Below are 15,072 nucleotides of genomic sequence, written 5' to 3'. Positions count from 1 at the left end.
CCTCATGAGTGGATGCGTTCACAGCTCCTGCAGCAAAGAGATCTGTGGTCAAAGAATCTAGGGCAAAATAAAGTCTAGAGTGAATATCTGAAGTGCGCGTTGAGGCACATCAATAAACACTACTTTTTTCACCAAGCCTCCTCCTCATGCTGCAAAATAAGATGGTGGCTGTGTATTTATGTTCAGAGTGTTTCAAGATAAAAATATTCTTGTGTGTTTCTAGATGTAGGTTTAGATAAGTGAGTTTAGACATTACAGCTTTTAAGCATACTTTTATTTAGGACTATAATGATGCAGTGGTGTGATAATAAAATATAGAGACCCTCCCACTTTAATAATACTTACAAAAGGTTTTCTCAGTTCACGGCTGCTTGGTAGTTAATTTTGAATAAAGGAATATTGCTTTCATCACAGCAAGTATGGGATAAATATCCTCCTCCCACCTCCATGTCAGTTATAACTTCAAGAGTAAAGGGCCTTTGCATGACCCATTACATGCCCTCCTGAGAGGGCAAGATGGAAGGGAGCTAGCAGGAATACTTGTGAAAATTTGCGCTGTCATTATTTAGCAGCTACCTGAGGGTAAACAAGATCAGAAATCTTCAAACGGTGATAAATGCAGCTAAAAAGATGCTAGAAAGAATATATTACAATAGGTATGCATCTTACCACAAACTAAACTGTTCATTTTGTCTGATGATTTAGATGCCCGTGCAGACTGGGACTAATTCTTTCCTCTGCCACAAACCGCCTAAGAAATTGAGCCGATCACTGTGGAGTAGGAGTTAGGCTTAAATTAGGATGTATTAATTTTAAGGAGCAGTTTGTCTAAATTTCTAGCATTGTGGAATTTAGACACAATAGAGAGGAGGTGTTTTAGAGGATTATTCAAAATGGGTGTCTAACTTCAGTGTTCCTTTCTTTTTGAATGAACTATGTATGGATATTAGGTTCTCAGATCAGGTAGCTAAGTGCAGGTGTTACTGTGATCTGCCATGTTGCAGTAATAAAGACAATAAAAGTACATAAGGTGTAAATACAGTGCTTTCACAAAGGTTAAAAGGAGCACTGATCTGAGAGAGGCTGATTTTTAATTTACAAAGATAATTCTTCAATGAATTGAAGTCTTCAGTTTGGTTACTGCTTACTTTGGTTTTATGTTAAACACTGATCGCTGTACTCAGATTTGAGAACTATTTTTTATGGCCTTGTTAATTTATTTGTAAATTAAGTCATAGGAGTATATAGAAATTTTAACTGCATTCTGAATTTTTTAGCGTTGATTTTACTGCAGGTAACTAACTTAACATATTTGTAATGTTGATAGGAATGTTTCACACACAGAAATAATATTATAAGTATATATAGAAATAAATATAAAATTAAGGACGTTTTTTTCCCTCATAAATGAACAGTTTGAGGTTACGGTTTTAGAGTATGTTTGTAAACAGCATACCAGTTATATCCCCATTAAGAAAAACTGATACACTTCCATGATGTGCTGAAGTTAATTATGTTTTTAATCTACATAGTCCTCTTAGTTTGAGGAAGTATGTATATTGACAAAATATTAGCAAGCAGCAGAAAGCTGATTTTCAAACTCAGAATCGCTTTTATGGTAGCAATTTGAAAGAGAGAAGTGACAGAAGAAAAAACAGAAAGCTATTTCCTCGCAGGATGGGATTGATAACAATAAAAGTATAGTTTAGTAAGGCAGGAACCCAACACCAGAATACCAGGAATTTTTACCAGCTTGGTATCTTGAAAGTGGGGACAGAATGCCATGCTGGAAGTCAACATATGCACATTACAGTCTTTAACGCTGAAAATACAGGACTGAAAGGAACAAAAGTGATTCTTAATTAATGACTGAGGCTCTTTGTGATACTAATCCCTTACTGTTTGCTAGGTTTCGGTGGTTGCATGAAGGATGTTAAATTTACACGAGGTGCTGTCGTTAACTTGGCATCTGTGTCCAGCAGTGCTGTCAGAGTCAATCTGGATGGATGCCTATCAACTGACAGTGCTGTTAACTGCAGGGGAAATGACTCCATCCTAGTATACCGAGGAAAAGAGCAGAGTGTTTATGAGAGTGGTCTACAACCATTTACAGGTAACATGTTGGGTCCTTAAATGAAATACATAATTTTTATTCCATTCTGTATTAATGTATTACCAAGTTCAGGGTGGTGTGGTTTTTATTTTTCTTTCTGTTTTTCCCCCCTCCTCTATACTTCTCTCTATTCTTTGAAGAATACCTTTATAGGGTGGTTGCCTCACATGAAGGAGGATCAGTATCTAGTGGATGGACCCATGTTCGTACAAGAGAATCAGGTAAATATAATTTTAAGTCTTACTTATTCTAATTGTTTGTTAGCTATCTAATGTCAGGTTGGAGAAAATCCTGCCACAACAATTTTGAGTAGTGTAAGCTACGTAGTGTTTCTGAAGGAGCAAACATGCTCAATGCTTTGAATAGGTACCAAATTACTGTCTTCAGCTACTTGTTCAGGCAAGTATTTTCCACACATAATTCAAGGTCTTTTTCCAAATATATATTAGATTATGTAATTATGTGAGAGCAAACAATATGAAAGGATTTGACTGCATTAGCTGAGTAAGAACAGCTGTGCATCTAGGTGTGTTCATATGTGCACATCTAATCTCACGTTACAGGAGTCTGCTGCAGAAAGTCTGTATTTTTCTACGTATAACTTAATGATACAAAATTATGTAGAGAAAGGAGGTACTGGGGTAGCTGGCACAAGCTGTGGAAGATAAGAGGCCATGCAGTTGCTAGGGAGAAAATGTTCTTGTGAAAGTTTTTCTTTGCATTACCTGCACATGTGTGTGCTGCTCAGTGCTGCTAAATGAGGATTCCTTTAACGAGAAGTCCATAGATCGAGTGTGAAAATGTGGCAATATTTACTAGAAAAGCAGTGTGTGACTTGGGGAAAAGGTTTCAAAGTAGGAACATAATACCCGCTGAGCCTTAAAGATCAAAATTTTCATGTATTTTTATGAAGAAAATTTAAAGGACCTTTCCTCTTCTGTTCAATGTTTTTGCAAACTTCATTGAGCCAGCAAATTTTTGAAGATTTACACTTCTGCATATTTTATTTAACTGACTTTCCCTCTTCTGTAAATTGAAGCCTAATTGCATTCCAGAGAATTCTTTTGTTGCAGGATATTTGATGTATGATCTTAAAAAAAATATACAATACCTGTGTAAATATTGGACTTGCAAATGAATTCTTATACAACTTACAGTCACTGTTTTGTACTGCCCAGAAGAGAGAAAATACCTGCATACTTTCATATCAACTGTCTGACAACTGCAAGGTTTACCATAAATTTGTTTGCAAGCTGACCACAGCCCGGCCCATGTTCCCCAGGGCTGGAGAATAATTGCGCTATTTAATTATTTTTGAGTTGGTTTTGTTATGTCCCTTATGAGAAGACCATCTGCTATACAGTACCTTATCTTGCCCTGCGATACACTTCAGAACTAATAAAATCAATGTATTACTGTAGTAACTGAAGATTTCCTAGAGTACCACGTTCTTACTTTACACAAGAATCACAACTTCCGGGTTTTATACTTTCCATTCTGGTACCCTTCTTATAAAAAACAAGGCTGCATTCATATTTAATGAAACTAAACAATCAAATTACAGAAAAAGAGGTTATTTGATGGTGAGAAAAGTGAATGATCATCAGCAGGGCTAGGGAGTCCACACGCATTTACAGCAAACTCATCATCCATCATCCTGCCATAGTGTTCCTTGGACCTTTCCTCTGCATCCCTTGTGCAGTCATCTGTGATGAAGTTGTTACTGGCCAGACCTTTACTTGGTATAGTAATATCTAATAAATAGTTAAAGGTTATGGGAAATGGGATGGTTTTGTTTTGTTTTGTTTTTATTAGCAACTGTATACATATACGAGCTTGGCTTTCCAGTTGCTTTTAAACATCTTCATTTTCCTTTCTTTCCCCCCTTTGTTTTTCTTTTTATAATATGAAATGATCAGAAGCCAAGGATTTTGCAAAAAGGCCTTACAAATCTCTGCCTTGCCTTGAGACAATTGTATGGCATTGTGGAAATATGAAAGTAAATGGAAGAGCTTGAATTTTTTGAAGTACTTTTGTGAATGAGAATGCACATTTCTAAAAATGTTTCATAGCTGTTGGCATTCTGTGGCTTAGATATCCAACAGATAAATATCAACCCCTTCTCTGCTGCAATGCTATCTTGCTTCCTTCAGATATATGCTTATAAAGCCTGAACTTCTTGGCTACATACAATCCACCCCCTCTCTTTGTGAGTGATGCTTAAATATGTTTGATACGTTAAATGTTTTCGGAAAATCACAACAAGTTTAGGAGGACTGTTATGTAGATGGGGTTTTGATGGTTTTGAAATATAGCTTAAACTGAATAGCTCAAGATGTGCAGTCATATTAAATCAATGCTGAAAATTACAACTCTAATAAATTGTATTTATGCTAATGGTTGAGTCTGATTTACTGCGGCCATTAAAAGTGAAGAATAGGGGCAATAGTCTCCTTAGAACTGCCATTTTCTCTATTTTCTATTTTATCCTTCTACAGTTCCACAAAATGTGCCAACTCCCTCAAGAGTTCACAGTATAAATGGTTACAGCATTGAGGTCACCTGGAACAAACCTGCTGGGGTCATAGGTGTAATTGAGAAGTACATTTTGAAAGCATACGAAGAGGATGGTCCCAACATACCCATCACTAGTGCTGAGCTTGCTGACACTAGTATGGTCACAGGTAAATGTTGTTAAGTATCAATTTTTTAGGCAAATCTAATAACATGGGGTGTTTATAACCTCCTTTTTTTGAGCTGTAAAACATTACTTGTCTACTTTTGTGTATACACAGCATAGATAATGTTTGGAAGGGTAGTATTTGTGTCAGCATCCACATACATAGCAATCTACTGACTTCAAAGAACAATAGAAATTAAGATGCGATGCAGATGATAAAAAAAATTATTTAAGTTATGCCTTCCCACTCTGTTGATGATTTTGGGGAGGGAAATGCTTTTCTGTTTTTTGTTGCTTAGTATACATATTTAATTTTTTTTTCCTTCCCCATTCTTACATCCATTTAACCTAAATTAACTCTAAATATGGGTCCCAAGATACTATTTGACCTGATATATGAAAGCACTTGATATACTGGCCTAATTGTGATCGTATAAACCTAACTGATTTCAGTGGGAACTCGCATGCATTTATGTTGATCAGATGCTTTGGTTGATACCACTGGGATGTGGAGGCAGGTTGTTACGGTATGAAGGAATTTGGGGCCTTGGGCTTAAGGGGTTTGGTCACTGCTGAGCTGTGGGTTGTGGACAGGAGCTACAGGAACCATTGCACATGAGGTATTTCCTGGAGTCTAGATAATTTTATCCATAGGAGGCAGATGTTTTCAGGAGGAAATGCTGCACTCTTTCTGCTACGTAGAGAACATTTTGGGACCTCTTTTCTTGTCAGGATAGTGTGTCTGGCTTTCTGCTCTCTGTTAACAGACTGCCTTTGCTGGCTGCTGCGAAGTTGCCTGGCAAGGGAGCACCTTACAGTCAACAATCTATACTGTTATGTGATGACTAAATGGGGCAATAGTACAAAATCTTACTTTAATTGTAACAAAATGTGACCAATAGATTTGTTTATATAATCTCTAAAATTTATTATATAATTAATAACAATTTTAAAAGTGCTATTGACATAATACTCAAAGCTGATGGTTTGGCTCAGCTTTGGGCACTCTAGTAGTCTTAAAGTGCCTTAACCCTCAGGCAGTATATTATTGCTGCTTTCCTGAAGACCAGGTAAACATATGCTTAGTATTTTTACACAAGTATATATGTTCTGCATTGTTTCTCTGCCATAACATATGTACACATTTCCAAGAGCAAACATGCATAGATTTTGTTTTGTTCAGTTTGAAATTTCTTGACTGTTTGTGAAGTAATGGGCTTACAGTACCAAGACTTGCATGGGTTTTCTATTCTTACTGTGAATTATTTGATGAACTTGTTTATTTGAATAGTCTTTATATGTGCTGCAAAGCAATACCAATTCTATTACTGTAAATTAAATAGTAGAAGGATATGGTTTAGATAGCTTATTCACAGCTGATGGATAGAACCAAAATTTTCTTTAAATTTGTTGGCATTGTGCCATGATTATGTGTCAGGGTTATGAAAAAGTCTATGCCAGGCTGGACAGGTAAGAGTTTATCTGCATGCAGCTTTCAGGAGGCAGAAGAGTAAGGCTTTCTTTTTTTATTAAATAGAGACAGTAAACGTATCCCCGTTTTTTAGTCTATTATAGCAGATAGCTGTTGAATACTGCAAAATAAAATGACCCTAAGAACTGAAGAATACCTGTATTTAACCACTGACCTCTCTGACAATGTCAGATTCTAGATGTTTAGGGGGAAAAAAAGTAAGAGATGTGATGTCGAGTAAGTCTTCCTGTTAATAAAAAATCATCTTGTAGTTTGTGGAATTCCTAGGCTGAAAGTTGCATCTGGACCATCACACTTAATGGTCTGTGGTAGAATTGCTTTTCTTTTTTCAATGCATTTATGTCTTTGGCTTCTGTAATATGCGATGACAGTAAGTTTTCCAATTCAGTTTTGTGTGTGTGTAAGGAGTGCTTCATTTTGTTGTTTTCATCTGCTGCACAATCATTTAGTTATGTATTTTCCAATTTTGGCGTTGTATGAAATAAGTAATTTATGTTCTCATGGTGACGTCAGGGCTGAGAAGTGAAAAATTCCATCACTGATCTTGAAATTATTTTACCTTCATCCCACTGATTTCCGTGAAGCCTACACAGGTGGACTATTCTGTGGACATTGAGAAATGGTTACCCACAAATGTGAGACTTCCAAGAAAATGTGTGGCTTTACCTGATGAATGATCTTTCCTGGTTAATCAAAAGTTAACATTAACACAGAACCCCACCAGAAGACTCTGTCTTTGCTTACTTTTCCTTTGAGTTTGCTGAGAAAGTAAATTTTACTTATTTTCTCCCTAATTTCAGGGAAATTTCTTTCAAAATTATTTTGTTGAATTCCATGAGAAGATGCTACAGTAACCCTCACAGCCAGGATTGCTAATGCAACAGCAGAGAGGAAAGTACCACAGCTCTTGGTGGGACTGCTGATGAAGCAACTCTGCTATTTTTCCACTCCCTCATTCAAGTTTTTGTTCACTGTTAAACCTAGGCACCACTTAATCTTCTGCTTGCAAATACATCTGAGGGCACTGACAACCCTCTTTATCCTACTTTTTTCCTTGTACTTTTTTATACCCATCTGTTGTGTTTTGTTTTATACTTAGACTGTACATACTTCTGAACAATTACCATGATCTGTTCTGTGCAACAGGGTCCTGAGTCATAACTGGAGCACAGCAACAAAAAATTATTAGTAGCATTACCCATTCCCCAGAAGGCTGTCCTCTGTGTGTGTCAAATTCAGAAGAAACTGTTTTACCCTTGTCAAGAAGAAAAGCGGAGCTGAGTATTAAAGTAGGTCTTTAAATGAGCATTATCCCAGTCTCAAATGCCTGTTTCTAAGGAGTCAGTAACCAAAATCCTTCAAATACTGACCCCTGCAATCTTCAAAATGTGAAAATGTTTTTGTTTTTTTTTTCTGTAATCCAATACATGTATATTCAAATTAAAATCCTTAAAATGAGGTGCTGACTGTTGAACCAGGAGTTTATTGTATAAGGTAATGTATTTCAACATGGTGCTCAAGATCTGTATTCTAGGATAAGAGTATAAAATTAGAGTGTAAATTTTGGGGGTTCAAGGAATACTGTGTAGCCCATCTTGCCTTCAAAGAAACATGTAATAACATTGATACACTTTGGATACAGGCAGTCACACTCAGCAGAGTAATAAAGGAAGTACAGGGTCATCACATCAAAACCCCCAACAAACAAACAAAAAAACCCCAAACAAAACCTCAGAAACATCCTGAAGGCTGTGTTGCTTTCCTCTGTATTACAGTGCATTCCACATGGTGGCATAAAAATTTGGTATTTAAGTTGGAATTAGTATTTAAATAAATGAAAGAAGCTTTACAACACAGCATTTCAGAACTGTTTGTGAGCATCTTTTGCTTCTACTTTCCTGTGAAATCCAGAATATCACAGAGTCACAGGATCATTTGAGTTGGAAAGGACCTCTTGAGATTATCTAGTCCATTCCCTCAGCTCAAGCAAGGTCTGCTGGCACAAGTTCCCCAGGGGCATATCCAGTCGAGCTTTGAATTTCTCCAGAGATGAAGATACTCCTCTTTGGGAAGCCTGTTCCAGTGTTTGACCACCCTTGCAGCAAAAAAAAGTAGTTTCTTGTGTTCGGGTGGAACTTCATGCATTTCAGTTTGTGCTCATTGACTCTTGCCCTATCACTGGGCTCTACTAAGAAGAGTTTGGCTGCTTCTTCTTTGTTCCCTCTTATCAGGTATTTATCCACATTGATAGATCACCCTGAGCCTTCTCTTTTCTGAGCTGATCAGTCCCAGCTCTCACAGTCTCCCCTCATAAGAGACATGCTTTGGTCCCTTTACCATCTTGGTGGCCCTTCTGTATCATCCACGAACCTGCTGAGGGCGTGCACTTCCCCCATTGTCAAGGTCATTAATGATGATTGAACAGTATTGGCCCCACAATCACCCCTGGGGTACACAGCTGTCTTGCCTCTAACCAGACTGGATTTTGTGGTACTAATCACAATGCTCTGACACATCTCTTGTCAAGCACATATGAGAAAAATATTTTATAATTCAGATCGCTCTCATTGTAGAATTCAGGAGCCTGACCAGCCTTTAACTTTTACTAGCTCCCAATTACGGGCAGTGAAGAACACTTGTGCAACCTGCAAATAATACTTCAATATAATATTCTGCAAAAGAATTCACAGACATTTGCTATTCCTCTTACAGATTTCTCTTCCAGTTTTGTATGGCTTTTTGCAATTCATCCTGCCTGTGTCACTGCCGCTGCAGTCGTGGCTGCACACACGATAACGAGGAAATTGTCAACGGCTTCCCCTCTGAATGCTCACAGTCACCATTCCCTCCTTCCCTCAACACGTATTTATAATTACTTTTCACCTTTTAGTCTTTTTATTGTCAGCAGATGAATATCTCAGGAAAAGTTAATTTAATGATTTAATACGGTTAATCAAAGTGGCTGGGCTGCACCTCTGCTCTGAAAGCACGCTGGCTCGGGAGCCCCTCAGAAGAGGCGCCGGGGCCTCCTGCCAGGGATGGAGGGGCCGGGGGAACGCATGGCCGGGCGGGCAGGTGCCCGTGCTCAGGGAAATGCCGCCGGCTGGGGGGTGCTCCCTCCCAGGGAGAGCCCTGCCGGGCCCCAGCAGGCACTGCCAAAGCAGCCTGTGGCTCTACCACCAGCCTCTGCACGCTGACAGCCACCTCCAGCCGGTGGGGAGCAGCCCCGGGCCCAGGCCCCACCGTGCAAGGCCGGGGGGCAGCGGGGGCCGGCTGCTCCCCTCAGGCCAGGAGCCAAGGGCGGCCATGTCGCAAGGTGAGCCCAACATGAGAGCTTGCTGCCTGGGGTGGCTCTTGGGAAACGTGTTCTGAGGGGTCCTCTGATCTACATGGAGCCTCTAAGCAATTTGCCACAACCAGGTAGTTTGCCACGCAAAACTAGTAACTTGGGTGTTACTTTCATGCACTTGAAATTACTTGAAAGCTCTTGGTGGAAATATTTTACACTCTGATTGCAAACCAACTAATGTAAATATCTGCAGGGCCAGAGCACTAGGAGATCCCCGATCCCTACTACAAGTTGAGACAAATTTCTAATGTTCTAAAACTTTTAATGTAGGTACAAAGAGTCACAACATACCAACCAGGTTTGATATGTTTAGCTTACATTTACTAACAACTAAAATCTGACAGAGGTTTAAAGTAATAAAAGCTGAAACTTTGTATTGAAAATACGGTTTTCAAGAGCTGCTTTGTCAGGTGCTTGAACTACACTTAAATGCAAGAATGGTTGTTGTTTTCAGGTAAACTATTTCTCTTTATCCTAATTTTGTAGAAGTAACCTTTGGTCAGAAGCAGAGATGGGTGACACAAAACACCTAAACGTTTCCCATAGCTGGAAGAACGATGGTATTTCCTTCACCGTGCCACGCCACAGGGTGTGAGATGTGGGAAGCTGTATGCATCCTTCCCCCACAAAGGGGTATTGTGTGCTGAGCCCCATGTAACTATGAGGGCTGCCATGCTTGTTGTTGGCCTGTTTTGTCCCTGTAGGTGTCTTAAGGGTATATGGTCTCTCTCTTTGACCTATATGCACATCTCTCTTAGTGGGAGGAGCTGAAGGGAGTGCACCAGAAGCTGCACCTCAGCCCCTGCTTGCATCTCTGACTGTGGCCACTAATGCAGCATAGGGTAGCCAATAGATCTGTCTATGCACATTAGATTTCTCTGAGCTGTCAAGTGGTGCTTAAGCCTCCTAATGACTCTAAATCAGTGGCAGAATGCAGGTTCGTACCTCTTTTCATTTAGCTGGTTTAGCAGACTAGCAGCCTATTTTTCAATATATGCATTATAAAACATAAATGATATTAAAATTCTGAAATATTAAGGTTCTAACTTGATTGAGTTTAGACCTAAATTAATATTGTTTACAGTCCAATGCTGTTGTATAAATTTATTCATATGAAATGTAAATTGTCTGATTAAATAAACCTGAACATTTTATCAAAATTACATCAACTGTTAGCTACATACAAATACTTTATTAATAAAAAGAAATCAACTTCTTAATGTTTGTGAGGATAGAAGGGATTATTAATATGGGTTTTTTATAGACATACTAAAAGAAGTTTGCAAAAAAGTTGTCATTCTTTTTCTGCAAACTTTTAGAATTTAATATTTTAAATTAAAAATCCAAATTTTAAACCAAAATCCTGCAGAAAATGAATAATGACAAAGTTTTATGGAAGGATCAAAAGTAACATAGTGGTAGATATTACAGAACCTATACTCTCTGTGGTTAATTAACTCTTGGTGCAAAATTGGACTGTTGGGCTAATGTTTTCCACAAATTGAATCAGCTAGAGAGTTGCCCTGTGTTATGGGGAATGTAACAGGCTTCCTCGAACCACTGCGGCCTGAATTGCATCTTCAGGATCAGTGGAGTTTGTGTATGGTTTGTTATGAAATTTTTCTGTTGCGGGGAAAAAAAAAGGTCTTCCAAGCCACTGAAATTCTGTAGCTAAAGTAAATCTTTTTTCGTTCTTATAAGCCAAAGAGTTGGAACAAGTCCCCCATTGTTCAATAATTCTTCAGAATTTCACGACTCGTGCTATACTTATGGTAGTATGGTAGAAGATGCTTTAAGAATGCAAATGTATGCAACAGATTGATGTGCGCAAGCTTTCAGTCCAGAAATGTGTATTTAGAAGATACATGTACTTAAACAGTTTTGCTACAATCTGTCAAAAACACAAAGTCAGTTGAGGACTTCCTTTTCTGGTCAGTGGACTGTGAGTAAGTGTACTGTGGCAATGATGCATCTCGACACACAAGTGACTTTGTTAGACAGATGCTGTAAGACCTCAGGCATTCAAGTTGGCTAAATAGTCTTTAGGTTTGGGGAGGGGAGATTTGGTATTTTAAATTTTTTTTAAGAGCTTAAACAAGATTTGAGGTAAATCTGTAAGGTCAAGTGTTCTTTCAATTGGAATATGTGTATTTCAAAATAGGTCCTTTTGAAGTAGAGTGTTAGGGAGCAAACAATGAAAAAATCTGGCAAGGAAAAGTCCCTTTGGCAAAAAATACACTCAGCTTGTGAAACAAATGGAATTTGTGTGCGTAAGCTCTGTGATTGACTTTGGGTACCTTAATATTCAGTAGCAGAGCTGAGATTTCAGGCTGCGTATGAAAGTAGTGCCTGGTTATGATTAAAATTAGTAAATAATACTTGAAAAAAAATATTATTGAACTAGCCTTGCAAAATTGTCATTTTCTGCTGTCTTAGTTGAGTGCATTTTTTTGTGGAAGTGAGGAAAGAACTCTAGTGTTTGTGTTACGTCTGTAAGATTAAGTAGCTTTTCTGTGTGGGTGAGTGGGATTAGTTTTGTTTTTATGGGCAGGCTCCTTCAATAAATGTATTTTAAAAACTTCAACTCAATTTATATTTGTTTAACCAATTAATTATGCAGAGTAAAAGCTTATAAGTTACCATAAGCAAGTGTGTCTCTTCACCTCCGAAGACTTGGTGGTGTTTTGAAGCTTCTTTCTGAAAAAAACAGGATGATAGATTGAAATAGTGAAGCAGCTGCTTTCATAAAAGTCTTTTTACTGGAGGAGGAAATTGCTAAAATACTATAATTGCCTTTGAATCTATTTTTCAGTGTTTGTGAACATAATATTAGCCTTCATACCTTAGTGGTAAAACCATTTTTTTCCTTGATGAGAAGTACTACTTTTCCACTCAAAATCTGCCAGAATATTGCGGAATCTGGCTGAGCTACCTAAATATATGAGAACTCCCTTTTAGATGCACTGAACAAAAGAAATATCTGTTTTATAGAGAATTGAAAGGAAGAAGCTGGATATTTTATCTTATATACTGTATGCGTTAGAATGATGAATGGAGTGGATATAAAGATGCAACTAACTGACTAGTCCTCGCATCCATTTTACCATAAATTCGTTGTTGACCCTTTTCTACTGTCCATGTCAATGTTTTTGTCTCTTATCTGCAAGAATGAACATAGCGTTTTCTCTGTCACAACTCTAAACCTCAACTTTAAATATTGCAAATAATTAAAGATCATTTAAATAAAAGTATAGAAAATTAAATACTAGTTTTGCATATAAAGTGGGCTTAATGTTCTAGGTGTGATTCCAGATCATTCTTTTAGACTGTTAACTTTACATTCATATTTAACAAATGACATTATTCAGTTTCATGGGGTCACTGTGTCAAAATGTCTGTGTTAGAACTTTAATTTATTTCCAAAGGTTCTTTGAGTGGGCAGATAGGAGTGGTGTGTTAGAATGATTTACCGTCACAGATTCCCCATGTGGATTTTAAGGCTTGGAACGTAGTCTATGATGTAAATTTTAAGTCTAGATGGATTCAGCTGCTCTGTAGTGGCAGGCTGAATGAATGGGACTCATATCCCAAATGTGGGAGGCTGACCCTCTTTTTCAATATTGATGATGCCTCTAATTCTATCTCCTGGTCAAAGTGACAATTTATCTACCTCTCTGCTGTTAACATTAATAGAATATATGCAAGTATGGTTGTGGCCAAATTTTGCTTTGTTAGCATCCCATCTTGGAAAGCCTGATGGACTTTTATCAGATCAGCAATTATTGGGTATAAACAAGAGATGCCTGTCTAAGTGTGTGACAATTGAGGAGTTAGGGAAAGTTTTTTTAAAGCTGCCAACCAACTCCATTGGATCGTAGGCTATTTTTAATTGCAAAATGTATTTTGCTGTGCTATAAATTAATTCACGTGTATCAGTGATGATCTTTGCTATGGGACTGCTGACTTTGTACTCTGAGATAGTCAAGCACTGAGTGTAAATTTCACTGGCTGACTAAAAGTGCAGAGGAAATGAGTGGGTAATGAGAGCAGAGCAGCCAGTTCTTTAATTGAATTAAAAGCCGGGTGACACCAATGCAGACACCTGTCCAATTACAGACAGGCCAAGGTGTTTACCATTGCTGTACAAGCGATTTGAAGATGACAGAAATCTTTCCGCCCACAGATTAACATAATGAAGGAGAACAGATTACAGTGGATGCTGGCCAAACAGATAGGTTGGCAGCTGAGAAAAAAGTAGTTTGCTGAAGTATGTAAATAAAATCTGTGCACTTTCTATTGCCTACCTGTGAAGCACATCTGTTTCTTTGTTGAAAGAAAATAGTGCAAGAGTACACGTGAAGGAAAAACATTAATTAGGAAATGAACAAATTATTTTTTAAGTAGCTGCCTTTCCTGAATAAATTTTTTCACCATAAGCCTTCTGTTGCAAAAGGGTTTATTTGTTTGGGTTTTTGGTTTTGTTTTTCTTCCAAATTCTCACTGCCCTTCACAAACCTATCTATGTACACTCTGTTGCACTGCAGGTGCTTTATATAAAACCTTCTTACTTTGTCAGAAGTAAACCAAACAGCCCAATCCAAACCTTCCGCTGCTATGGGCATCTTTCTGGATATGTGCTACTGTAGCTCTCAGTGCCTGAAGCCATTGATGACCCCACAGAATGTCTTCCATCAAGAAATGCAAGGAGCATTAATTCACTGCTTCATAAGAGAAGAATGCTGCAAGTGCTAAACGTACAAATAAAACTAAATTGCTTCCTAAAGCACAGCAGAGTGAATAGAGATGGCATATACACTATACCGTGCTCCTCTTGACCGACAACTTGCAAATGTCAGAGTCAGAGGATTTGGTTTCTGCATCTGTTTATTTGCTGAGGGTAAATCCAAAAGTAACTTTTATATTTTCCTGTGTTTAACCCACTAAGTTCTGGAAATAAGTACTTTGTATTGTTTCATGCAAAAAAGATGTTTTTTTGACTGATGAAATTTCTGTACTGAAGAAGTTACTGTAGATTGTAATAATCCTGCTTTACAGGGATAGGAAAATCACTATTTCCTATTTTCTGCTTTTTGAATGCTCTTAAAAATATTTGCCTTCCATTACAGGAAGATTACAGGCACATTTCCCTGAGGTGTGGCTGACACAAGATTCTTTTTCTTTCCTGTCTCATTTACGTTAGATAGTAAGATACCAGTACAGCTTTCCACTGTTAATTGGGGATCTGTAAAATGAAAACATAAAAAAACCAGTGAATTCTATCAACTGGTTTTAGTTTAACACTACTCTGAAGTAAATGTGATTACTTCTGAATATTTCTTTGTGTGTATGAATAGAACAGGGCCTCACAGAATTCAAGTTGAAACATCATTGCAATGCCAACCTTCGAAGTTTTTGTATTAATTACAAGAAAAAAACCA

General features: G+C 37.9%; 1 protein-coding gene across 1 annotated transcript in view; it reads left to right on the top strand.

The window, feature by feature from the left end:
- The window catches only part of USH2A (usherin), a 397,508-nt gene that overhangs the window by 163,311 nt on the left and 219,125 nt on the right, over window positions 1–15,072 (top strand). The window contains exons 27-29 of the mRNA XM_080408501.1: window positions 1,910–2,113; window positions 2,254–2,334; window positions 4,612–4,797. Coding sequence (XP_080264627.1) covers window positions 1,910–2,113; window positions 2,254–2,334; window positions 4,612–4,797 — 471 coding nt within the window. The remainder of the gene's footprint in view (window positions 1–1,909; window positions 2,114–2,253; window positions 2,335–4,611; window positions 4,798–15,072) is intronic.

Source organism: Falco punctatus (assembly GCF_963210335.1).
Source record: "Falco punctatus genome assembly, chromosome: 12".
In the NCBI taxonomy this organism is placed as follows: Eukaryota; Metazoa; Chordata; class Aves; order Falconiformes; family Falconidae; genus Falco; species Falco punctatus.
Note: the sequence above shows the minus strand (reverse complement) of the source record. Positions and strands in the feature narration are given on the sequence as shown.